Genomic DNA, 26,949 nt, shown 5'->3' with positions numbered 1-26,949 from the left:
TTTGGTTCTTCCCACTCACTGGAAGCTCTGTCACCCAAAGGTTCCCCATTGCCTAAACATTTACAAGTTTACAGGGACAAATATACACAATACTACCAAGTGGGAAAGACTTTGAAAAGCATCCATTCCACCAATACCGGAGAATTCTGTTTTCCTCACAGTTTCTCGTTTTAGAAGAGATCAGAATTTTGCCTCTCACAATCCTTTGATTCATCACGGAGAAATCGGAGGAATTATGAATGGCCCATAGCAAGTTAGCATTTCCCACTGAAATAAAGAAATTCTTTTGACACAACCCCCTCCCCCAGCCATGGAGCCCTGGCCAACATCTCGAGTTACAAAGGACAGTATTGGCTTCCAGTAAGAACAGAACAACTCCTAATCCCATTATCACACCTGATTTTGTCTACTACAACCCCATAAAAATATATTTTCTAGAAACTAATAAAAATTGGTCCTTAATAGACTCGTGCTAATCTTAATACTCGCTGCGATATTACAAATTAACACACTATAAAACAACCAAATTAAAGATCATGTCCATGCATACAGTCTTACCCACCAAAGCATACATTTGCTACTCCACATATTACAGAACGCTGGGTTCTAAATCGATCTTAATTTATAAAAAGCCCAGGGGCGTGGATATAAATTCTCAGTTCTTGTAGCTGTGGCCACCCTACCTATGCTACTTTCCCAGTGGTGGACACAAACGTTAATGCATTTGTTATTATGACCATCGAAGGTGGCATTTTTCGCTTTCACCTTCTAAGAATCTCTCCAGAATTGCCCGATGAACGCCCACGCCGCCTTCTTTCACCAAAGGGGGGTCCTGCTAACAGAAGACACAGGATCGTGACCACAGCCTCTGCCCTCAGCTCTGGGGAAAGCCTCATCTTAGCAAGTGGCCCAAGGCGCATCCAGCAGATCCGCCAACGACGAGGAGGCCGCGCGGCTTCATCTTTAGTGCTCCTGAAGGACAATAGCTCATCGAGCCCCACCGAAAGCCCCGGACCCATCGCGGAGCCTGGGCTGGCGGGGGATGAGGCTGAGCGACTCCTCCTAGAGGTGGTTATGTGGAGAAGGAGCAATCCCTTCTCCCTCCTCCTCCTCCCCCCGCTAGTATCCGCGGCCCGGAGAACTGCCGCTTGCCGCCATTGACACGCACAGATAGAACCCAAAGAAAGGCAAAGAGTCCTCCTGCCCGGCACCGGCGCCGCGCGGGCCGAACCTGCGCCCGGGAGTGGCGCGCAGAGGGCACGGGCGCCCGGAGCAGGCGGCGCAGCACCAGGTGAGCCCGCCATGGCGATGGCATTATTGTTCAGGGGCTTCGGGGTCTGGAAACAAAACGCGCCGCTGGGTTAGCGCAGGGGCCGGAGAGAACCGCCTGCCTCTTCCCGCCACCCAGCCCCTGCGGGCGCACCCCGAATAGTCGACCCTCCCCGCAAAAAAGAAAAAAAGAAAAAGAAAAATTAAGAAATCAAGCTGCCCAACTTGCTTCCTCGGGAAATAAAGGAGGGGGAGGGGATTGCTAAAGAAGCGGTAAAATTCCTGCGGCCGGCGAGGAGCCAGGGGCATCTTGGGCGATGAGGAAGGGAGGTGGAGGGATGCCGGGTCCAGCAGCGGGCCCCGGGCGAGGCTGGACACGGAGGGAGCGGAGGGCTCCTGGGGATGCGGAGTTTGGGGCGCAGAAGAGGGAGGAGGGAGGCGCCCGGCCGCTGAGGGGGGATGGTCCGGGGGCGGTGGGCTGCGCAGGGGCCGAGGGATCCCGCGCAGGGCCGATCGGGGGCCTCCGAGGGTGGCCTCCGAGGGTGCCCGCCCGAGTTGGGCGCCGGCTGCTCCAAGCTGACAATGGAAGGGGCGCGGAGGCGCCGGACGGAGAAAAGAGACCTGGTCCGGGGTCGGGCCGCGCCAGGGAAGGTCAGGCTGCGGACGCGGGGCGGCGGGGACGAGGACGGGGGGCTGCTGCGCGGCCAGCCGGGCGCCGCGGGCGGCCGTGAGCCCCGGGCGGGCGCGGAGGAGGGCTCGGAGCCGGGCACTCCCCTCCGGTTCCCTTTCCGGGGCGCCCGGTGCCGACGCGCGCAGCGCTTTCCCCGGGAAATGGCGGCCCCTCCGCGGCTCGCTTGGGCAGTCCCGGGTTCCCGCTTTGCGCGGGAAAAATAATAATAAGGAAAGGGGGAATAAAAGTAAAGTGGCTGCGACGCAGGAAAGGGTTGCGCCGGGCGCCAGACGCTGTGCGAATCGCGTGAGGGGCGCGGCAGGCAGGGACCGACCCTGCCTCCCCGGGCTCCCAGCCTCGCCCGCCTCCTAAATCGCGCCCGTGAGTGTCTTTCCCCGCCTTTCCTCGTGGGGGCGCTCTCCGCTCCTGCCCTCTTTGTTCCACACAACAATGGCCAAAAGGGCATTAAAGCCTGCGAAGGGCCAAATGCGCCTTCTTGCAGCAGAGTCCAGGCTTTGATTGTTCCTGGTGGGAAATGGGCCACTGCGGGCTTGATTTAGGCCCGGTCACTGCTGGGGTTTATTGGCAACTGGCCCAAGTGAGTGAAGGGCTGAAAGGGGCGAGAAGAAATGGGCTGAGAAACCAAAGCGCGGGTCCATGTGTGTTTGGGCGGGGAGGGTGCAGTGGGAACCAGGGCCCCATGCCCTGATGGTACAGGCAGCTTTGGTATTCCAACAGCGCTGGTGAACTGACGAAGCAGTCCAGCCTCTGACCAGCTCAGAGGAATTCAAACCAGGGCTGAGGTCTAAGCCCCCAGACCTCAGGAGCACATTCCCCTGGGGAGAATCAATACACCATGGCGAAAGGTTTCCTCACTTTCCTCGTTTGTGTTTGTGTCGAAATACAATTGGACCCTCACTGGGCTGCGCAGTTGCTGTTGAAACGGTTCAATAGGTGAGAGAAAAAGAAACATTAAGAGCAACAATGTGTCTTCGTTTATGTTGTTTCTTATTTAGGACCAGTTCCTTTGTGAAACACAAACTAAGCTACACCTAATTCTCGATGCGTTCATCTTTAACTGAAAGTTGTCTCTTACTCCTTTGGAAAACTCTTCTTATTTTCAAATAAATGTTCAGAGCGCCAAAATTTGGAACCACGCTCATGGATTTTTAGAAATGCTGTAGCCCAAGATTATCATATAAATAAATATAGGCACCGCCTGGAGGAAAAGCTTATCTTGAATCGCATAATTCACACGTTTAAAACCTCTCTTTCCTGTATTCTAATTTCCTTTAAAAATATGCCCAGTTCTCCACTCGTTTTTCCTACCCTGCCACAGTTTCTCCTCACCTGGATTCGTTAATTGCCATGCTTTAGACATTATTAATGGTTTCCTCTATTTCAAAACTCTATAAAAGAATTTACCTCCTTGGATCCAGAATGTTCCAAAGATTCTGACCTTACTCCCTCACTATTCCTTCTCTGTCTAGTTCCCAGGAATTGTGAGGCACCTCTGGTCTGCTGTTTCCCAGTGGGTGGGACACCCTGCTAGCTATTGTCTGAGACAACCAGGTCTGTTTTCACTGCCTCCTGCCAGCAAAGCAGGAGGGAATTCTGTCTTAGGCAACTTGAAAGATGTCTGTAATTTGTTCCAGGGGAGGGCTGTGCAAAAATTCAACCAACTTTCTTTTTTTCAATTTTTTAAATTTTTTTATTGAGGTAACTGTGGTTTATAACATTATATAAATTTCAGATGTACATCATTATGTTTCGACTTCTGTAGAGACTACATTGTGTTCACCACCAAAAGTCTAGTTGCCATCCATCACCGTACAAATGTGCCCCTTTACCCTCCCCCCATCCTCCTTCCCCTCTGGTAACCACCAATCTGTTCTCTGTATCTACCTGTTTGTTTTATCTTCCACATATGAGTGAAATCATACAGTATTTGGCTTTCTCCATCTTTCACTTAGCATAATACCCTCAAGGTCCTTCCATGTTGTCACAAATGGCAAGATTTCATCTTTTTTTAATGGCTGAATAGTATTCCATTGTATATATACCACATCTTCTTTATCTGTTCATCCCTTGATGGGTACTTAGGGTGTTTCTAAGTCTTGGCTATTGTGAATAATGCTGCAGTGAACATAGGGGTGCATATATCTTTTCGAATTAGTGTTTTCATGTTCTTTGGATAAATACCCAGAAGTGGAATAGCTGGATCATACAGTATTTCTATTTTTGATTTTTTGAGGAATCTCCATACTGTTTTCCAAAGTGGCTGCATAAGTTTGCATTCTTACCAACAGTGTATGAATGTTCCCCTTTCTCCATATCCTCTCTAATACTTGTTATTTCTTGTCTTTTTTTTTTTTTTTTTGAGGAAGATTAGCCCTGAGCTAACATCTGTTGCCAATCGTCTTTTTTGCTGAGGAAGATTTGCCCTGGGCTAACATGCATGCCCATCTTCCTCTACTTTATATGGGACACTGCCACAGCATGGCTTACCAAGCAGTGCATAGGTCGGCAAGGGGGATCCCAACTCTCGAACCCCCGGCTGCCAAAGCGGAGTGCGTGAACTTAACCAGTACGCCAACGGGCGGCCCCTTCTTTTCTTTTTAATAATAGCCATTCTGACGGATGTGAGGTGATATCTCATTGTGGTTTTGATTTGCATTTCCCTGATAATTAGTGATGTTGAACATCTTTTCATGTGCCTGTTGGCCATCTGTATATCATCTTTGGAAAAATGTCTGTTCATATCCTCTGGCGATTTTTATTTTGTGTGTGTGTGAGGAAGATCAGCCCTAAGCTAACATCCGTTGCCAATCCTCCTCTTTTTGCTGAGGAAGATTGGCCCTGGGCCAACATCCATGCCCATCTTCCTCCACTTCATGTGTGGGACGCCTGCCACAGCATGGCTTGACAAGTGGTGGTCGCCCCGGGATCCGAACTTGCAAACCCTGGGCCGCCCAAGCGGAGTGCGCGCATCTAACCACTACGCCACTGGGCCAGCCCCTCTCAGCCCATTTTTGAATCGGGTTGTTTGTTTTCAACCGACTTTCTTAAGAATGTTTTACAATCTTAAGAAATAACCTCAAAGTTAGATGCAATCTTGGCAAATGCTTTGGAAAAGTGAGTATTGCACAGAGATGAGCAAAGACCTTATGGTTAGAGACCATTCAACACCATTGAACAACAACTATTAAACACCTCCAGATGGGGAAAGGAATGCAAATATGAGGAAGTCATGGGCCCTGCTCTCGGAGTGCTTACAGCCCCAAGCCTAGGAGATAAAATATATATGCAGGTAAAACAAAGTAAAAAGTGAGTAATATTGGCAAGCTAGTGGGAAAACGGGTACTTTTCTATAATGCTGACAGGTGTGTAAATTGGTATAGTCAATTTGGAGGGCAGTTTGGCACTGTTAAAATTAATAATGTGCACATTCTGTGACCCAGCAATTCTGTTTCTTGGTGTGTGTCCTAGGGAAGCAGCACACAAGTGCACAGATTATGTAACTCCCTTCCGTTGCGGAGATTTGGTAGTTCTGAAGTTGAAAACATCAAATGGCCATCAACAGAGAATGGCTAAGTAAACTCTGGCACATCTGTCTTCTGGAAAATTAGGCAGCAGTTAAAAAAGAATGCAGTCTATATATATTGAGACAGAAAGGTCTCCAAGACATATTATTAATGAAAAAAGCAAATTGCAGAACAATCATACTGTATAGTGCCATTTATGTATAAGCAAAATAAAACTGCATTTCTATAAGTAAAAATGCCTTCATGAATGGATAGGAAAGATGTAGAACAAGACACCCATTAGAAGACAAGAATTGGAGGAATTGTCAAGGAGGAGTTTAGTCATATCATTAGTCATACCCATCCATAACCATTGTTATATTATTCGAAATTTTACAATTTGAATTAACTAATATATTGCTTGGCTAACTAAATGCATTTAACAATTTAAAAGTGATTGATGATGTGTAATAAAAGTCACAAATAACATGCTACAACAATTTTTAAAAGGAGAAGAGAATTCTAGGCTGGGAGGGAGGGATTGGGCCAGGCTTCATAGAGAATGCGGTAGGATTTGAAGGGAGAAGGGGAAAAGGGACGAGGCAGGTAGAGGAAGCCTGGTGCTCCAGGTAGCTCCTCCCGTTTCTTCGACAGGATTATGTCAATTCCCTTGCAAGGCTGAGTCCTGGCCTGCCCCGCCAAGGTTCAGGTTGAGGAGTAAACTCAATGAACAGTTCACAATCTCTTCCATCTCTATGATTCTATGAATACTTTAAATTAGACTTAAAAGAAAAAAATGAGCTAGGAGAGAATATGAGTTCTAACAATGGTATTGGAAGGCGGTATTTTAAAAAGGAATGTAGTGTAAACTTGAGGCTGGTGGATTTTTTCCTCCTGGATGCACATTGGGAGCTATATTGGGAATTAGGGTGTAGGGAAAGATAAGTGTTGAGAAGAAAATTCATTTCCCAAAAAAATCACACAGGGAACCCCAAACTGCTTTTGAGACAAATAGTTAAGGCTGGTTTCTTTTATTCATTCACTCATTTAAGGAATATTTACTGAACGTCAATTGTATATATAACACTATGCTAGGTGCCACGGGAGATGAAACATACAACACAGTGTAGGAAAAACAACCCTAGACAGGGGTTCTTGAAGTGGGGGTAAGGAGGCTAGCTCTAGGTCTGGTCTCACACAGACTGTGTGGCCATGGACCAGTCGTTTAATGACCACTGCCCCTCCCATGCCACACCTTTTATTGTGACCAAAATTAGGAGGGGAGACTAAATGATTATTACTTAAGTCCCTTTCAGTCTAAGATTATGATTTTGTGAAATTGTATGATTCTAACATCACAATGATTGTGAATTCTCAGGCAGATGGAATTTGGGAAATACGGGATTAGACTAGGAGGGGCCCAAAAGTGCCCAGCCTTGGGAAAAACAAAAGTATTTGCTGTTGTGAAGGTTCTCAATGGATTACGTGGCTCTCAGAGTTTTCTCAGGGTTAAAATTTCATTACCACCCCTTTGCACCAGCTCCTAAGATCAATGAGGGAAATAGAAAGATGTTGCTGAGTTTTAAGCTTCACGTTATCATACACACAACATCAAGCGCTATAGTATTATAGTACAGTTATGCGCCACATAACGACATTTCGGTCAATGACTGATCACATATATGACGGTGGTCCCGTAAGATTAGTACCACATAGCCTAGGTGTGTAGGAGGCCATACCATCTAGGTTTGTGTAAGTTCACTCTGTGATGTTCACACAATGATGAAATTGCCTAATGATGCATTTCTCAGAACGTACAAGTGACACATGACTGTAGTTGCTTTTGAAATGGAGGGACAATGTTAGCCTGCATCCTGTGAAAATAATTCTCCAAAACTGTTTCCTTTGTGGAAATAAGTCATAATAGCTAATATTTACTAAATGCCTACTACCTGCCAGGTACTGTTCCAAGCACTTTATATGTATTAACTCACTTAATTCTTACAATAGCCCTATAGGTAGGTACTATTATTACACCCGTTTTATAGAAAAGAAAAGAGAGGTTAAGAACATGCCCAAGGTCACACAACTGGTGGGTGGTAGCGTTAGGGCTCCAGCCCAGGCAACCTCACTTCACAGCCGTATATCCTTACATCCATGTGGTAAAAACAAGGAGCTGCTAACATTCCAATGATTCTCAGATTATGTTCATTTTAATATTAATATATGCAAATTTTTATTTTAAAACTCCTTATTTGCATCACTATTTTATCTATGTCAAATGAAAGATAAAGAGCATCAGATTGAGCCACATAACACTGTACTTTAAACTGTCTTGTCAGAAGTATTAAATAAGATAAATTTGGTGGTTTCTCTGAAGCCCTTACTGTTCATTTATCCATCTCGCCATCCATCATACTTTGCCCGATTTATTTGACTGGCATTGCCAATTTGGACTTGGAATAGAGTGAGTAATTCAAGTCAAAATTCTCATGCTTTGACAGAAATGTGTGTGGAAATATGCGTAGGACCACCAGCCTCGGTACGGGGATATTTACTTCAGCTGACTCTGTGATGTCAGAAGAATTAGCTACAGCGACCATATTGTTTACAGTGACCCAATTGTGACATGTGGTCTGACCAAAGATTTGGGGGTTGTTTCTGGATATGAGAGGCAGTCCTGATGATATAGTTTAGATGCCTAAATTTGGGGTGTTTCCATGACAACAGACCAAAAATATAAACAAAATAAAATCCAACTTACCCTGGAAAGCCCAGGCCCTGTGTTTACTGCCCTGGCACTACTAATGGTATATACACAGAATTATGTAACTTGTATTTTGTGCTGCCTTCACTGTTCAATAAAACTATTAAAATTAAATAGTGGTGGTAGACTATGAAAAGGTAGATTCCAGTAGCTTATACATTACACAACATAAACTTTTAGATCAGTTGATAATTCACTGGGTTCCCCACCAGAGTGCTAAACTTCCAAATTGATGAGTCTTCCAGAATTTCGGTGAGGTGGTAATCAACTCAAGTGTTGCCCCCTTACTACTAAACTGGATTTTCACCTCAGCTGTAATTTAGTAAACAGCTTAGATTATTGTTTTGGGGTGAAGAAGAAGCAGCCCCGCAAACAAAGTAAAGCAGATTTTTTTCAGGTCCAGTTTTTCTTTTCTGTGGTTATCACAGGCGAGGGAATAGTGACTTCAAAGGAAAGATCACCTAGATGTGACTTAATTCTACCCAATGGTTCCATCTCTATGAATGTAAGTAACAGAGGGGGGTCAGAAGGAGTGACATTTTGAGCATCTTGGTAGAATAGTAGCATGTTTCAGGTTGGAAAGGACCTCAGGTGTCCACTGGTGCAATGGTTCTCAGATGGAGCTCCACGGAGCCCAGAGTTCCTCGGAGGCCCAAGGCGGGAAAGGTGGGGACCAAGCCATCGAGGTTCCCAGGCACCTCCCCACTCCAACCAGCACAACTCCCCTTCCTTCCATCGTTTGATGTATTAGAGCTCCTGAAAGGTTTTGTTTGAGCAAAGGAGAGATTCTGCAAAGTCAGCTGACTTGCCTAAGGGCCACAGCTGATCAGTGCAGAACTGGAGCGCCCACACACTCCCTCTGTCCACTGCACCTTCTGTCCCACCACCCTGATGCCCCCTAGAGGTCTAGCTGGTTCTACCCACAGAGGGAACGGCACTCTATGGCTGGTGGTCGCCCTGACCTGGTGCAGCTGATACAACAGGCCAGGGCCCAGGGGCTATGGGGTACCCACACAGCCTCGACCAGGGAGCTACGGTGCGTGTCACCAGCAGAGAGCACTGCAACTGAAGCCACAGCCCCCCAGCCACTTGTCCTCACAGTACAACCCCTGCCTGAGGACTGACAGTAAGGAAAACAGGGTAGGGAGGAGCGGGCGGGGCGGGGATGGAGGAAGAGGGGTTCCCGGGCAGCTGCCTCTGCTTAGAACACAGTCTCTTCTAGCTTTGAGAGCCCACAACTTGTCCCACCTATGTACTCAGTTGCCCAGCAGTCATGGGTGTCTCTGGAAGCCCCTGGTGAGTCAGGCAGCACCAGGGGCTGCAGCCCACCTGCTGTCTCGTACTGGTACACTCATTCCCACCCCCAAAGGGAGCTCCCCCATCCCCTCACTCCCACCTAACAAGCTTGTCTTGACTCAGACAAAGCCAGTCCCCTGCTCAGAGAGGCAAGACAGGCCACTGTGTATAACAATAAACCTCACTACTAATTTGAAACTGTTAGATTTTGAGGAAACAGGACAGCTTGCCCACTGTTCCTATTTGTCAATTCCCAAAAAAGCCAAAAGACAAGAGACCAGGCTGGACCCAGTAAAGGGTTTTGTTTTTATTTTGTTTTCAATGAATAAATAGATTCAGGAAGGCAAATGGGTTCATTTTCTTCTGGGATGCATTGCTAACTCAGATTCAAAGAGAACTAAAGTTATTTTTATGCATCCATTTACATCTGCTTATATTCATTTCTCATCCAATGAGTACCATAGGTGGCCAAATATATTTATATTCGAAAATAACATATGACTAGTAACAAAGAAATGAAATGTATGTGAACGACTTGTACTTTAACCTTAGCTCAAGTTCAACAAAAACAACAAAATGTGTTAAAAGTCACTGTGTGCTGCGGTAGGGGCAGATATCCTAAGTCCACTCCCTGTCTGCTCCCATCCCGCGCTCTGCTCCTCTCTAGAATGCCCGAGATGGCCACACATTCTCTGCCTCTGAATTATAAAGAATGTGCTGGCAGTTGAGCTTCCCGCTGGATTATTCCAGGACATGACTTGAAATACTTTTTAAAAAGGGAATGATTTGTAATCCAATAGTGTAATTTAAATAATTTGGGTTAATGCTTGGTTCTAACATTCATGGTTGGTTAATTTGGTTAATTTGATCCCCGTGTCATTTTGATGAAATTCCATTTGATATAGCTCTTTACGTTATAAATTGTTAATGTGCTTTAACATATATGACGGTAAAATTATTGACTATTCTCATTCACTTAAAGGTGGCCTTGGAAGAAAATGGTTTGGAAAGTATTACTTGTGCAATAATGATTTGCCCTTGGAGTTCATAAATGGAAGTGTAATAAAGCAAGTGATTTAGCTAATAGTACTGAAAATGGTTTTTACAGCTACAAAATAATACTAACAAACTATCATTATTTTAATACAGCACTTAGAGTAACACACCAAAATGTATTAGAATTCTGTTAGGTGTGAGACTAAGAGATTTTTTTATGCCTTTAAAAATATATTTCTACACATTGTTAATATATTTGTATTGAATTCCCTTATGTCCTACCTAGTTTTATTTCATCTCATTTTATTTTCCCAAAGGATCGTTTTGAACTGACAGAGTAAAGATGCTTCATTGCAGTGTCTACTTCATTGTTTCATAAATATTTACAATATAAAATTTTCTGAAGCACACTACTACAGGTTAGGGAAATATCATGGGGACTAAAAATGAATAAAGTGAATAAATTTCAGCAATTTTAAAAGAGTCCACAAATCCATTAGGGGATGATGTTATGAATTTCATGTTCATATTTCAGAAAACAGTATTTAGAGTTTTTTTTAATTCATTTCCATTATTACAAAGCTATAAGACCTCTTATTTCTAGATTTAAAATAAGGTATCTATGAAAGCATTTTGATTTGTATACTTTTGAAGAGAATGCTCTCAAATGAGTACTTTAAAGTAAGCTGTCTTGTAATTCCAGATCCTTTGTCAGTGTTCTTCGGCCCAGCCAGACCTCACCTGTGACACACTGGCCTATAATCATTGCTCCAGCTCCAATGACTGACTGCTCTGTCTTTTTAAAAGCCACTTTGCAGAAGCTTGACTGCAGAAAAATGGTCATTTAACTCAGGATTGCTGGTGGCTTCTAACGGACCATCTTGCTGTTGGCTAGAGTTTTACCATGTTCCTCATCATTTTACATATAATAAAAATGTCAAGTTGTTTGAGGCATAGAACAATGGTTTACTCTTTACCAGATCTTTATGCTTGACAAAGAACTTATTTGAATTAAAAGAAAATTGTGGTCTAAAGAAACCAGAATCTTTTGTCTTTTCATGAAGGCTGTCAGTGAATTAAGTAAAGTTTGCTGTTTCTCACCAAAAGGAATTCATTCAATAAGAGCAAATGCTTAGGATTTTTCCTTTCTTTCCTCTCCTTCCTTCTGGGATTACAGTATAATTTTAAATATTGTTTCTAGGAATCCCATAGGCTACAATCAGGCAAATACAGACACACTGAATTTGATTCTGTTATATTAATGAGTCCTATGTAATCTCTTGGTACAAAATTTTATACTCTTCAATTATCTCAAGACCAGTTGGTTTCTAATGGCTCACCTGGTGGTGAAAGTGATCTAAATTTTTCAATATGACGTTTATCACTCAATTATAAAACCATTGAGCTTTTTCTCCTTACCAGCACACTCATTTCTAGGCTAATTCCCAAATGATGTTTGTTAAGATGTGAAATTAAAATGACATTTTCAGTTTGCAGTTCAAAATGACGGACTCTGAGCCCGTGTGCTCCTTCTCTAGAGCCCACAGAAATCAGGGTCAAGAAGTACAAAGAAAATCAACACTTCACAGCAAAGAGGCAGGGGCTGGTGTTGGTCCTCAGCAGACAGGAGATTTCAACAAATTGCTGCAGACTGAAAGTCCATAGGACCACGAGGATGGCGTCACAGGGAAAGCCTCAGATAAGAATAAAAGCAGGAGGGAGCTGCCCTGGAGGTGGGCAGGTGAGAAATGCGGAGTCATTGAAGTCTGTCTCCAGAACAGCCAGGTGAAGGGCCTCTCTCCCTCCCCTACTTCTAGTAGAGTTTCTGGCAACCTGGCATTTATCCTCCAAACTAACAGTCTGAAGTTTCCTCTCTAAAGAACTCGAATAACCTCAGGGCAGATCTAGAATTTCTAGGATGGGTATGCCTCCACAAAATAAAGCTCCCTCATTCTGCTATTAGGGGGCTCTCAGTTCCTAACTGGGCACTCTAAGGTGATGCCTGCTAATTGGCAAGACCTACATACGCACCCAGAGGTCCCAAACAGGAACCAGGTCTACCAAACCATAGTGGAGGAAAACTTCCACTATCTGCCTGTAATAATCAACCTTGTCTTTCATTCCTAACTGAATGCGTGACCAAAGATCAGCACACATTTCAGGAAAGCCAACATGAAAGAGAAAGATAAAAATAAATAAATGGGACGACTGACTGGATAAAACAATTTAAGAGAACAGAAGATAATGTAAACACATCCTGGCTAGTTTCAGAGAGATTTAAAGACATGCTGCATTCATAAAAGAACAGGATGCTAGAAAAAAGAAACAGTCACAGAACAAGAAAGAGCTCTTGGAAATTAATAACATGATTACCAAAATTACATATTAACAGGACTGAAAAAAGAGAAGGAAAAGGAGAAGAGCTTGGAGGAGCAATCCAGGAGATCCAACACCAGGTTTACAGGCATCCCAGTACGAGACAAGTAAAGAGAAAAGTGGGAGAAATAGAGACATGGGGGGAAATAAATAATAACAGAAAAAAATTCCTGGAGTTATGAAACACAAGTCCTCAGATTGAACGAGCTTATTGTCAAATGCTGAGCAGGATGAATGGGGTGGGGGAGGACCCACACTAGACAGATCCTTGTGAAACTTTAGAACATAAAGATAAAATATAAAAGCTTGGGGGTGGGGGGCACCAAACTTCTCTGTAACACTGGTTGCTAAAAGCAATAGATCATTGGCTGCAAAGTGTTGAAGCAAAATGATTTTGATGCTAAAAATTATATACCCCACCAAACAATAATCCAAAGATCATTCAATAAAGACAGTTCCATTTGTGTAAGAAAACAAGGTTTACTTCTCTGTACTGTCTTGGAAGAGTTACATGAGGCAGATACCAAGAAAACAAGGGAGAAAGCCAAGAAAGGAAGTCGTGGGGTCAGGGATGAGCCGGGAAGACAGTCCTGGGACAACCGCTGGGTAAGACGACCGTTCCACACGAGCCCGAGGTCACAGGGCTTCAGGGTGAATGTCTCTGGAAAGAAAGCAGCCCCTGCAAACAGCAGTGTATGTGAGGAGCTGGGTGATTTTTAAGATATAGTAAAGGCACATTTCTCTTTTGTCAACAAGAACAAAGAAAAATACAGTCAATCCTCATTGTTCATGGATTCCATATTTGCAAATTCACCTACTCACTAAAATGTATTTGCAACCCCAAAATCAATACTCATGGTGCTTTTGCGATCGTTCAAGAACATGCCACAGAGCAGCAAAAAAATTGAGCCACCCACTGCGCACCTTCCCAGCTGAGATCAAACAAGGCCACGCTCGGCCTTCCTGTTTCATCTCACACTGTAAACAAGTGTGCTTTTCATGGTCTATTTAGTGCCATGTTCTTCACATTTTTGTGCTTGGTGTTGCTGATTTCACTGTTTAAAATGGCCCCCAAGAGTAGTGCTGAAGTGCTGTCTAGCGTTTCTAAGCACAAGAAGGCTGCCATGTGCCTTCTGGAGAAAATACATGTGTTAGATAAGGTTCGTTCAGGCATAAGTTGAAGTGCTATTTGCTGTGAATTCAATGTTAATGAATCAACAATACATATTAAATAAGGTGTCTTTAAACAGAAACACGCATAAAACAAGTTTGTGTATTGATCCGCTGATGAAAAAGTTGTGACCAGAGGCTCACGGCACCCTAACCCTGTTAACCCGAGAAAGAATATTGACTATTCATGACTCCACTGTTGTTCCCGGCTACTTTATAGAATAGAATTGTCCATAATTAGTAATGTCAGGGCGGGGGGTAGCTATACAAGAAAGACATGATCCAAATGTGAAGCCAAGCAAAAAGTGGAATGATTTTGAACAACACTTTTTCAGAACAAAGAGAATCCACTTCTTGATATTAAGACATACGGGGCCGGCCCGTGGCTTAGCGGTTAAGTACACGCGCTCCGCTACTGGTGGCCCGGGTTCGGATCCCAGGAGCGCACTGATGCACCACTTCTCCGGCCATGCTAAGGCCGTGTCCCACATACAGCAACTAGAAGGATGTGCAACTATGACATACAGCTATCTACTGGGGCTTTGGGGGAAAAAAAGGAGGAGGATTGGCAATAGATGTTAGCTCAGAGCTGGTCTTCCTCAGCAAAAAGAGGAGGATTAGCGTGGATGTTAGCTCAGGGCTGATCTTCCTCGCACACACACAAAAAAAAGACATAGGAGTCCTAGTGTTGGCCCACAGAGAAGGAAATGTGGGGCTAGCACCCCACTCGACTCTGAAGGGAACAGTGTTTACAAAGTCTTGATCGTATAAATGCTGCTTATGGGCATTTAATTTTCAAAATAAACCTAGAGACAAAATGAAGATCTCACTGTGATTATAGAACAAAATATAAACGTTATGAATCAGGGCAATGGAAAGTAGGGAAGACAGAGGTGGAGATAGGATGATAAAGTAGGGAGGAGAGGACCAGCGACATATTGGGCGTGCACGTCCTCATGTTACATACCAATGACTTCAGAGAGAATCCCTAAAGTTAGTGGAGTCAGAAATAGAGATCGAAGTATATTATTTAAAGGTCCCAAGGCAATCGGTGGAGGAAATGAAAATGAAAATATACTGTCAACAATCAGAAAAGGGAGGAGAAAAATAAGTTAAGTTCTCATCCTTTCAAGACAGGCATTGATAGAGACCATCAAAAAGTGAAAATAAATCGAGAAGTAGAAGTATAAACATTAGCGGTTTTGGAGGTAACCACCAGAACTAAAGTTAAAAATTGTTATGTGGAATGGCCTGTGGAAGTGAGTTGGGGGTGGAAAGAGTGGAGTGGGAGACTGTTGCTTTTCGTTTTACACATTTCTTTACCTTTTTGCTTTATTTTACTCTGTGCAAGTTTTTCTTGGATTTAAAGGTATAATGAACTCAAGATTTTAAATAATTCCTTTAACTTTCTTGTTTACCTTGCTTCAAGGTGACCTTGAGCAAGTCATAATTATCTGTTTCAGCTTGTTGGTGGTGGACCCTAACAGAGAAGCTCTCGAACTTTCTCAGTTCACAGAGAATTTAGTGTCTCAGTCATTTTTTCTCAGAGCCGCTAGGCCAGAAGAAATGCCTATCAGTTCCATTTATTAAGGGGTTAGGTCCAAACAACTTAATAAGTATTCATGTCCTAACGATTTAGTAGCTGTTTGAAAAAGTATTAACACATGAATTAGAAGAAAAAAAGAATATTTGTATCCCATTCTTAAATAACCACAATGAATTACAAATAGGATGTGTGCACCTATTGGGCACTGCACAATTTCTCAAACCTTAGAATCAGATTGGAGGGCCGGCCCCGTGGCTTAGCGGTTAAGTGCGTGCTCTCCGCTGCCGGCGGCCCGGGTTCGGATCCTGGGTGCGCACCGAGGCACCGCTCCTCCGGCCATGCTGAGGCCGCGTCCCACATACAGCAACTGGAAGGATGTGCAGCTATGGCAGACAACTATGTACTGGGGCTTTGGGGGAAAAATAAATAAAATCTTTAAAAAAAAAAAAAAAAAAAAAAGAATCAGATTGGACACTGCCACTCTCATTTTCTGTTCCACACTGATTTTCACCCAACACCTGCTTTTTTAATCACAGCAACAGCCAAAAACTCAGCTTTGCAAAGATAGGACATCATCAGGAGGAAGATAGTGCAATCCACCGTGAACCACTGGTAGAATCACTGTGAGCTGGTAGTTGTGGGGTCCAACAGAGGGTGAGTATCACTGTATTTCCCTTGAAAGCTTGCTGTGTCGCAGAGTGCCTTGGCACACAGTTTGGGAACCATGTCTCTAGCATCCATTTGAAACTTTATTATGGTCTATCACGCAACTTCATTGGAAAATATTTGAAGACAAGAGCCATGTATATTTCACAACATCTAATGTAGTTTCTTGTTCAATAATAAATGCTCCATAAATACTGTCTTTCGTTGAATCTATGATGTCATAGATTGCAAGATGCATACTGATTTCTAGAGACAGTAAAATGTAAAAAATAAAAAAAAGAGCATCATAAACTCAATGAAATACAGTAGTTATTTGAAGAGGCTGGTGTGAGTTTATTGCCCGTGTCTGAATCAGTGCTGCAATTTAATATTTACCCTTGTGATATCTGTAAAATCTAACTCATCGGTGTCCTCATGGGCTTAAAACTCCATCACAGAAATAAATCCCAAAACAACAGAGTCCGCATATGCCCTCTTCCCCAGCACACACAAACCAGTTTTGTTCTTCTGACTGCTGTGCTCTCGGAGGTGAAATGGAATGAGCAGACAGCACTGCATTCTCCCCCCTTCTTCACTGAGTTTTGAGTTTTATTGTCCTGTCCCCCACTGTTAACATGCTTAAAACTCTCCCATTCAGTTTGCGAATAATTACAAGACTTATACCTTGGTTATTCTTGGCGTCTCGGATGTGAAAGGACAGCTATATTGTAGATCTAGGTTGTATGTGGTCTGGTTCCCAATTCCTCTTAAGTATCTCACGGGCAGCAGCCTGGAGGATGGGGCCACCTGAGCACGGCCACGTGGCCTCCAGGGGGCACCCACAGAGTGCCTGTAACCGTTCCAAGAGTTTCATCCAACCATATTCTTTCTTCCAACATGTAAACAAACATATTGCATTACAGTCCTTAAGCTTTGCCTAATTAGAGCAAAATTTGTTTTAGAGCAGAAGGTAAATAAATGTAAACATTTAAGTCTTAGTCTGATGGAAACACATTTCACATTGCAATAGTTCTTTTCTCCTTAGATGAGTGGTCCTACAGAGAGATTCAGATTCACAGGAAGTAGATAAAAACCCCTTTAAGTTTTTAACTCCTGACTTCCCAAGAGTGGATAGAGTCCAGGAAAAGGGTGGCCTGGAAAAGAAGGAAGTTAGGGGTTACAACTTCTCCCAGCTCCAGGCAGAGTCCAGCACAGGCTGGGTGGCAGGAAGACCCTTTGGAAAGCAGGGTCTTCTCTGGAGTGGTCCCAGGAGGCGCAGCACTTCCTTCCATCTGTGGGTTCCAGGAGGCATGACATGTCAGCTCCCATCAGCTTCCTCCCTGCTCTCCTTGGGATCCCTGGATGTGGTCTGAGTCTTACAATGTGCAGGGGCCTCCCAGCCCCTGGCGCCCAGGAGTTAGGTGCCCAGCTGCTTAAACCCAGCACAGTGTCTGAAAAGACGGGTTCCCGAGGCACAAAGAACTCTCCAGCCCTGTTAAAGCACAGGCAACAGTCAATCTCCCACTTAGGCTTCGAATGAAACTGCGTCCCCTGCTCTGTCTAAGGCTCTAACCTAGAGGAAAGTCTGGAAGCCAGAGAAAGTCTTGTTACAAAGTGCTATGTTTGAGGTCTTCCCTACATTTTACAGTTTTCAGCTGGTGTGTTTCTCTATTTGATCTAAGCCTGGTTTTCCTTCCTCAGCTAGTTTATCTTCACGAGAGTTTTAGGCATCAATCCCCCAAAGTCACCTGTTTTCCTTCTACTGCCGGTCCTAATTTCCAATTTTTAGGGCAATTTTTGACTCCTCTTGGCTGATATTGGGCAAGTCCCTAGGTGGCTTTTTCCTGCACACCTAGTCATTCCCTGAGTGTTTTCGTTTGAGAAAAATGGGGGCGGGGAGCTGAGGGGGTCCTGCCCTTGTGGCATTTGTGCTCTGTGTTCTCTCTGCCAGTGGGAGAGACGGTGACCATCCAGTACGCACAATATCCACAGGGCACATCCACCCTGTGATGGGCTTTTCGGGTGGTTTCCTTGGCAACCAGACCTACTAATCCTCCCCCTCCCCCCACTTACCAGTAGCTGAAAAAAGCACATAATTGGCCTAGTGGAGTCACCAATACTAATACACCACCATGAACCTGCACAGGCTCTTAACTCTTTAGAACTCATTTCTTATAGGGACTAAGCTTCTTTTCCAAAACCATTTGAAAGTGCATTTCACAAAAACTGGAATGTTTAAAACCAGAAGGACCTTCAGGATCTAGTAGTCACCTCCCTGTTTTACAGATGAGGCCCACACGAATGACATGCGGAGCTCACATAGCTGGTTATGTAGAAGTGGGACCACGTCCAGGCTTTCCGCTCCGAACCCCAGGCTCTTTCCACTGTACCAGGAGCCACCTGCATTTTGAACACCACCACCAGCCAGCAGACATGAGCGGTGTAGCTCTGTCTGAGCACAGGGGCCATTTAACATTGCCTTATGTGTCCCTGGCCCCTGGGACAGTGATGACCAACAGCAGGTTCTCCGGACATTTACCGATGCCTGCCCTAAGTTCCCTTAATGTAAATTGATGGTTATAATCCTCATGTGCAGTTACGTGCTCCCTCCAAGAGAGATATCTGTGAGTGGATTTATGAGACTTAGCAGCCTTGGGCAGCAGAAGCACGGAAAATATGAAAGTTCTAAAAACGGTGGTAGTCTTATCCCTGTGCCTTATGCTCAAAGAGATGATGTTCGAAGGCTGTTTGCTCATCATTGCTTATACTTAACTTTGATGAATACTTATACCTTTTGGTGGCAAAACGACACATAAAATAGGAGTGTAGTAAGTAGGTAAGAGCCTTTAAAAATAACGCATGTGAAGTAGGTAATAAAATGCCTCAAACTTGCACCATTTGCCTCGGGGACAGGAAGGTGTTGAGAATGGGGTTTGTGGCTAATTCTATAGTTTTTATATAAAACTGCTCAGTCATAATGGAGTAATCAGATACTTCAGAAAATTGAACTCTATGTTTGTTCTTCCATCCAGATTAAATAAATCCCGGTTTTGTATCTTTCATATTAGCCATGCAGTCATTTAGCACTTTCTTCGGTCATATTTTTAGCCACTTTCTTGATCTTTTCATTGCCATCTTGGCTGTTGGTAAGCTGACCTAGCCAAAATTTGAGATGGCTGCCTCAACATAGAGAACCAATTTCAATTTATTTTTGACTTTCTCGTTTTCCATCCCCAAAGGACATGGCCGCTGAGAATGACGTTGCCCTGGCAGCAAAGAGCTTTGAGTCATTAACACATTTCCTAGAAGTTTTGTTTCCTTTCCTTTGCTCCTGCTTGTTTGCCCTTTGTAAATTGCTTTTACTTATTCTGGATTATATTGCATTTTTTGGTCACATTACTCCCTCAACCAACAGGGTAAGCTCTATTACCATTCTCTGAATTAGTTTTAGCCTTACAAAGACTTTTTAGAAGTATATAATAATTTTATCTCCACACAAAAGATAGTTTCCTGAAATAACAACGAATTATGTTCACGTCCCTCAGTGCGTTGTACTGAAGTCACCTGTTCGTGCTGATTCTGAAGTTTCTCCCTCCAAATCAGTCTGGATTCCCCATTCCAAGGAGCAGAAGCTTGGGTTGTACTATAGCTTTTAATTTGCTATGTTTGGTTACTCTGCATCAGCATATTCAATAAAACTACCTCTTCGGGCATGTTTCTGTTTTTAAGAATGCTACATTATTGGAGAATTTAGAAAAGTGTTTCCACCTGAGAAGTGCATACCAGCTCTGAGCTGTTGGTCAAAGCTAACCTTATAATAGGCGTGGCCAGGTTAACTAAGTACTATGTATTAAAATAGGCAGAAGCAAAAGAGGGCAAAAAGGAGCCGTATTAGTTTTCTTGTTGCTGCTGTAAGATTACCTTCAAATTTAGTGCCTTAAAACAATACACATTTATTCTCTTACAGTTCTAGAGGTCAGAAGTGGACAATCAGTTTCTCTAGGCTAAAGTGAAGGTGTCGGCGGGGCTGGTTCCTCCTGGAGGCTCTGAGGGGAGAATCCTTCTGTCACCACCTCTCTTACTGCTCACTCTGATCTCCTGCCTCCCTCTTATAAGGACCCTTGCAATTACATCAGGCCTGCCCACATGAGCCAGGATAATCTCCCCATCTCCAGATCCCTCACTTAATCACATCTGCAAAGTCCCTTTGCCATACAAGGTAACATATGCACAGTTCTGGGGATGACGTCATGGACATCTTTGGAGGCCATCATTCTTCTGACTACAGACTGTGACCTTGCTCTCTAGTGACCGTTCCCTTGGCCTCTCCCAGTAAGGTTGGGCTGGCTTGATGAGGTGGGGAGGTGTATGTGGGTGGCCCTGCTCCCTGCCTGCATCGCCCTGTGGTGGCAGCCAGGTCTCACTGCCTCCACCAGGCATGTCACGGTGCCCTAGGGCCACACCACTGTTCCCAAGATGTTTGCCAATCACCCTTCCTCACCCTGCCTTCTTTCCTTTTCAGCACTGAGTTAGTGCCGGGAGGCCACTGTGTCAGCAAGCTGAGAGGGAAACTGAGGCAAGATGTCGGGCCGGAGTGGGAAGAAGAAAATGTCCAAGCTGTCCCGTTCAGCCAGGGCCGGTGTCATCTTCCCGGTGGGGAGGCTGATGCGTTACCTGAAGAAAGGGACGTTCAAGTACCGGATTAGCGTGGGTGCTCCCGTCTACATGGCGGCAGTCATCGAGTACCTGGCAGGTAACGTGCACACGCGGGGCAGGGAACCCACTCCCAGACCACCGGCCTCCCCTCGGCCCCTCTCACACAGGCTGGGAGGGATGCTCTGATTCACCCTGTGGCCGTCTCAAGGCTGCCATGGGTGGTAACAGGGTTTCAGCTTGCCTGCCTGACTAAAATCAGTTTCTGCAGGCTTTAGGGGAGGGAAGAGGGCATAAGGACAGATCCTCAGTATGGAAGGAAGAGAACCCACAATAAAGTGGCCTTTCGAGACTAGCCTCGAAAAAGGTGTGTATTGCTTTAGGCAAATGCAATATGTAAAAATCTAGGTTCCTACAGAAACCATGGAGAGGATGGGGGCTTGCTATTCATTTTGTAACACGGGGTCTTCACTTTACTTCAAGGTCCTCACTAAACATCACTTCTCCTGGTGTATTGACGCTAGGACTCAATGTCCGTAAATAACGTTGACCTGAGCATCAAAAGCGTCTTCAGTGGGCTCCATGAAGCCGATACCAATAATGTTCTAATTCTGCTCTCCTTTACGGAGGTGGTTTCTGTCTACAACGGACACACAGGAAATAGTTTTCCACATTGGTTGTTAAAATTATTTTTTTGCTAAAAGATGAGATTTTTGCTGTGTGGTCTTTATATATTTGAGTGACTTTCTATTTAGCTTTTTTGTTGTTGTTCTTTTATGTCGTAAACAGAAACCAAACTTCACAATTTCAAAGATGCTTTTTAAAAATATATATAAAATATATGAAAATAAAGATATATATATAAATAAGTGTGATTAGTTCCTTGAGGGGTCATTTTATCCATGAGAAATAGTGTCTGACTGTGCCCAAGGTTAACAAATTCCCCAGGCGCCAGGGTTAGATCCCTTGGGGAGTCAGCGGGGTAAAAAGCAAACCTCCTCAAACTGTCTACCTGGGAAGCTGAGGCCCCTGCAACCACGGCATGCAAACCCCTGGGCGTGGCAAGGCTGGACCCAGCTTCTGTCCCCAGGCCCTTCTGCCTCTCCTGCTTCTCCCTCCAGAGCAATCCTTCCACCTCTTTAGATGCTTGGTTCTGTCCTGCCCTTTCGGTGTCGCTCACCGAACAACATTACTGATAAAAGGTTTGCCTTGATCCACTCGTGGAAACCTCCCCCTGGAGCGTCCATCAGGCAGACCTCGGGGTCTTGGGCCTTTCTCTTCTTGCAAATGAAAGGCTTATTCCTGGGCTAAAAGTTCTTCAGGAGGATCCTTTAGGGGGTTGGAGAGAAGGCTCTGAAAGTCGATGCAGTCAAGTGTGACAGAGCAGGGCTTTTCCACTCTGGGGGCGCTGTTGACAAGGTCTGGGGTGGGGCCTGAGACTCTGCATTTCTTAGTGTGCTCCTAGATGATGCTGAGGCTGCTGCTCCAGGGACCACTGAGAGGAGAAAGCCAGTCTTTTAGCAGCAGGCCCGAAGCCTTGTTTAAAACGCAGATTCCTGGCTGCACACTCCCCCCTACCCACTGGAATCTGATTCCCTGGGTCTGGGGACCCAAGAATCTGATAGAAAAAACTCTCAGCTTAGGGAGGCAGAGGAAGGATTTTGAGAGGGGTGAATGAAGCTTTAAAACAACCTATGAGGTCCTATCACCTACTGAACCTGGAAGACCCTGAGTAACCCAGAGGTCCCACAGTCTCCAGGTGGCGAGCTGGGATTCCCTGAGGTCCTGTGACCCCCAGCCGCGCACTTTCTGCTACCAACCCATTATGATGTTTGCATAATCAAAAAATTAAGTACTTCCTGTGCCTCCACTTGGCAAAAGTCTAAACTTCATGCATAATAGAACAAACTTTGGTCTTTTGAATCACTGGCATCGCTGTTAGTCTTTGGTTCAGGTAAAAGTTTACATTTTCCTATTCATTCATTCAACAAATATTTGTCAGCATCTACATGTCAGTGCACACAGGAAGTCCTTAGACTATTCCCTGGTAATACAATTGGGCCATTATATGATTTTTAATATATCTTGGATTAGAGGCACCAGACCCAACTGCAATGCATACTCTAGCCTGAACGTCACACTCTGGACTTTGAGGCAGCACATCTTTAAAGATTTATTTATCTCCCAAAGTAGACTGTCACCCTACTTTTCAAATTGATTTCTCATAATCCTCCGTTCACTCAACAAGCATTTACTGAACACCTGCTATATGCCAGGTGTTGTTCTAGATGCTGAGGATACAGCAGAGACCAAGACAGACAGGAGTCCCTGCCCTGGGGCAGGGTGCATTCTGGAGGGGAGAAACAGCAAGCAAATGAGTGTATGTGGCACCTCAGATGGTGATGAGTGCCAGGAGACAAGCACGGCAGGAAAGGAGACAGGTGTTCCAGGAAGGGGGATGTGGGTGGTTGTTAATTGTGCCCATCTGAGAAGGCCCCTGGGGGGGTGGCTCGTGAAGGAGGCAGGGAGTGAGCATGTCCTTTCTGGGGGCAGCGCCCAGGTGGAGGGAAGGCAGGTGCTGGGAGTGCTGGCGGAGCAGCAGAGAGGCCGAGGGCTGGAGCTGAGGGGTCGTGGAGGGGCTTGGACTGTAAATGAGGCTCGAGGGAGCTTGAGATGGGAGCTCTGGAGGGTTCCATCCCTCCAGAGGCAGAAGTGAGCTGACCCTGGGGGAGAGGGGTTCAAGGGCGGACGCAGGGAAAGCAGCAAGAGGCTATTGCAGAGATCCGTTGAGAGCCATGCGGTTGGGGAGTGGGCATCGAAGGTACCGAGAAGTGGTCAGAGTACTGATGTATTTTGAAGGCAAAGCCAACAGGATTTGCTGATGGTTTGGACGTGAAATAGCAGAGAGGATGAGCACCTGGAAGGATGCCATTACCAATGACACTCCTTCCCCTGGTCCAGTCCCAGCAGCCAGCCCTGTCCTGGGTCAAACGGGGAAGGTAAAGTTGGTCTTCTGAGGCCCCGGCCTGTCTTCTCGGTGTCCCTTCCTTCCCATCTTTTGTGCTTTTTCTCCCCTCCAAATTCAGGCTGAAGTTGAGAGAGCAGAGGCTTAGATGTCAGTGTAAATCTGGTTTATCAATTTACCAGCTCTGTTACCTTGGGCTGATTCCTGAACCTCTCTGAGCTTCAAGTGTTTCTAGAGCTAGCTCATTTAATTCCATTAACTGAGCCAGTGTATGCAAAATACCTGGTGCATAAGATGCACTTAATAAATGGTAATTAGTCTCTTCTCCTTTCTATTAAGAGCTGATGAAATCATTCAGGACAAAGTATAATAACTAATTCCATTAAGACGTTGTATTTTGGGGCTGTATTTGCATTTTAATAAGACAAGGAGGGGCTGGCCCCGAGGCGGTTAAGTGCGTGCGCTCCGCTGCTGGTGGCCCGGGTTCGGAGGATCCCAGGCGCGCACTGACGCACCACTTGTCAGGCCATGGTGTGGCGGTGTCCCACATAAAGTGGAGGAAGATTGGCATGGATGTTAGCTCAGGGCCAGTCTTCCTCAGCAAAAAAAATAAATAATAATAAGACAAGGAGTTTTAAGCCAAAAGAATGAATCATTATTAGTGGAATTGCAGGCCATTGTTGAGTAAATAAAAGGGGGGTTTTTGTTAGTTGTATTTTTTTGGAGGGGGCATCAATTGATTTTGTTTGAAAAAAGGGGTTCAAAGTGTGAAAGTCTCCTGTCACCTTTGAAATGACCTTCAACCTTCGTGACACAAATATTGACTGAGTTTCTCCTTTGGATCAGGCCTTGAAGATATAGTGGAAAACAGACAGACGTGATCCTGCCTTCACTGGGCTGACATTCCTACAGCATTAAACACATCGCAATAAGATGACATGCATGGTGGGCAGGGAAGTCAGAGGTGCTTTGGGAAATGTGTGAGTGTGGGCAGGGGGGTGGGGGGGATAGCCTGTTATAAAGCAAGGGTTGTTAGGACCAAAACCAAGTTCTCAACCCTGGTTGTTCTCAAGTTGATTGATTTAAAATCCTGATGCCTGGGTCTCACCCCCAGAGATTCTGGACTATGTTCTGGGCATCAAGATTTTTTAAATCTCCCCACATGATTCTGATGGCAGCTAGGATGGGGAATTAGTAGGCGTTAACTAGATTCAGATGGGGGGTTGAACTAGGGGGAGATTGTCAGGTTGGAGAGGAACAAGGGTGAAGACCTAGAGTTTGGAGGAAGTGTGTGGCCCCTTCCAGAAACTGGAGGAAGGTCATGTACCTGGAGCAGAGCTGGGAAAGAGGTGGGGGTGGGGGTGAGAGATGAGATGGGGGACATGGGCAGGCAGGTCCTTGAGGCCATGATGAGAACGTGCACGTTTTGCACACACATGCCAGAGGAAGGCATCTAAGGAGGAGGTGGCATTTTGGGGGCATCACTTAGCCTTTAGGTGGAGAACAGTTGGTAGGAAGGAAGATCAGAGTCCAGGAAACCACTGGGAGCTGTTTTAGTGTCACTTTTGAGAATTGACAGTGTCCAGGACTGGGGTACACAGTGGGGATGATGAGAAGAAATGGACAAATTTGGAAGATATCTGGAGGGTAAGGTCAGCTCTGCCCAATAATAGATTGGATAAGGGGGGAGGGGCATCAAGGACGGCAGGAACCTTTCAGCCTTGGGCTGCCATGGGCTGAGGAGTGGAGATGTGGACTCCACTCTACGAGGCTTGGAGAATTCGTATAAAGAGTCTGGCCAAGAGGAAGAGAAGAGAGGAAAGTAGCTGGTGCATGGAGAATGGTGCCTGTAGCTGGAGTAGGAAACAAAGGAGGAGAAAGAGGCTGCAGGGTGAGGGGCTCAGTTTGGGACCTGGAGGGTTTTGGTGTCTACAGGATGCCAGGAGGGCAGAGTGGTTAGGAACACTGGATTCTGGCTCTGCCTAAGAACTGTTAGGTATGTTGCCTTACGCTCATAGTATCATTGTGGGGTCACATAAGATAATGCATGAAAAGTGCTGAGCACCGCTCCAGGCACATGGTAGCATCTTGTCAGTGCGGCTATTGCCAATATTGAGTGTCCGGAGCCCAGGAGGAAGCTGTGGGCTGGAGGGGCAGATGCAGGCACCATGGGCAGGTGCAGTGAAGGCCATGGGAGTGAGTGAGGTCACCCAGAGAGAGTGCAGCGACAAGACTGGAGAGCCCTGGACCAGCCCAAGTGGCACCATCATGCCCAGGTAGTGGGGAAAGGGTGGCGAAGGAGGCTGAGGAGGGCAGCCAGAGGTTAAGGAGGAAAAGTGTGAGAGTTGGTGCCCTGGAGACCAAGGGAAGAGAGAGGGAGTCAGTAACCCTCAGAGGTCACGCTGATAAAACCAGAGAAGGACAACAGATCTAGCCACCTCAAGGCCATGGTGACCTTGGTGAGGACAGTGTGGGTGGTCAAAGCCAAAGGTAGTGGGTTGAGGAGTGGGAGATGTGGACGGGAGAGAAAGGGGGTGGGGACTCTTCTGGGGAGTTTGGCCCAGAAGAAGGGAAAAGAAGGGACGACAGCTGGTGGGGAGGGAGGAGGGACAGGGTGTGACACAGAAGAGGCTTGTGCCCGGCTCCTCAGATTTCATCTCTAGTTTCACTAACCAAACCTGAAGTTGAGCATTTCCTTCCTGTGTGAATGTGGGCAACAAACCACGGTAGTTACAGCAACTCCTGGGACTTTTCACCCCTTGAAATCACTGACATTTTCTTATTATATTCCCATGGTTATAGATATCTAGAATATCATTCACATTTTTCCTTACCTCAGAATCACAGTAGAAGGAAAAATCGCCTGCCACCAGATCTTGTTATTTAATGCATTAATAAAGAAGCATATAGACTACTGTAGCCCAGATTTTTAATACTTTCAAACTATATTTCAGTGTAATTGGTTTTCTTTGTCATCCTATATATTTTATTTTATGCATTTAAAACTTTATCCTGACACTCATTAGAATGACTATTATAAAAAAAACAAATGACAGGTGTTGATGAGGATGT

At 45.2% G+C, this 26,949-nt stretch overlaps 1 protein-coding gene across 3 annotated transcripts in view; it reads left to right on the top strand.

Moving 5' to 3' along the window:
- The first annotated feature begins 978 nt into the window (after positions 1-978).
- MACROH2A2 (macroH2A.2 histone) overlaps positions 979-26,949 on the top strand; it is a 48,902-nt gene continuing 22,931 nt past the window's right edge. Inside the window, exons 1-3 of one of the 3 annotated variants that reach the window (XM_087432094.1) lie at positions 979-1,291; positions 16,151-16,268; positions 20,782-21,012. In XM_087432094.1, coding sequence (XP_087288220.1) covers positions 20,841-21,012 — 172 coding nt within the window. In that variant the 5' untranslated portion in view covers positions 979-1,291; positions 16,151-16,268; positions 20,782-20,840. Of the gene's footprint in view, positions 1,292-1,797; positions 1,921-16,150; positions 16,269-20,781; positions 21,013-26,949 lie in introns of those variants that run through there. The other 2 variants (XM_087432093.1, XM_087432095.1) reach the window with 2 other exon arrangements.

The sequence above is a fragment of the Ceratotherium simum genome, chromosome 6 (assembly GCF_057802395.1).
Source record: "Ceratotherium simum simum isolate JZ-2026a chromosome 6, ASM5780239v1, whole genome shotgun sequence".
Classification (NCBI taxonomy): Eukaryota; Metazoa; Chordata; class Mammalia; order Perissodactyla; family Rhinocerotidae; genus Ceratotherium; species Ceratotherium simum.
Note: the sequence above shows the minus strand (reverse complement) of the source record. Positions and strands in the feature narration are given on the sequence as shown.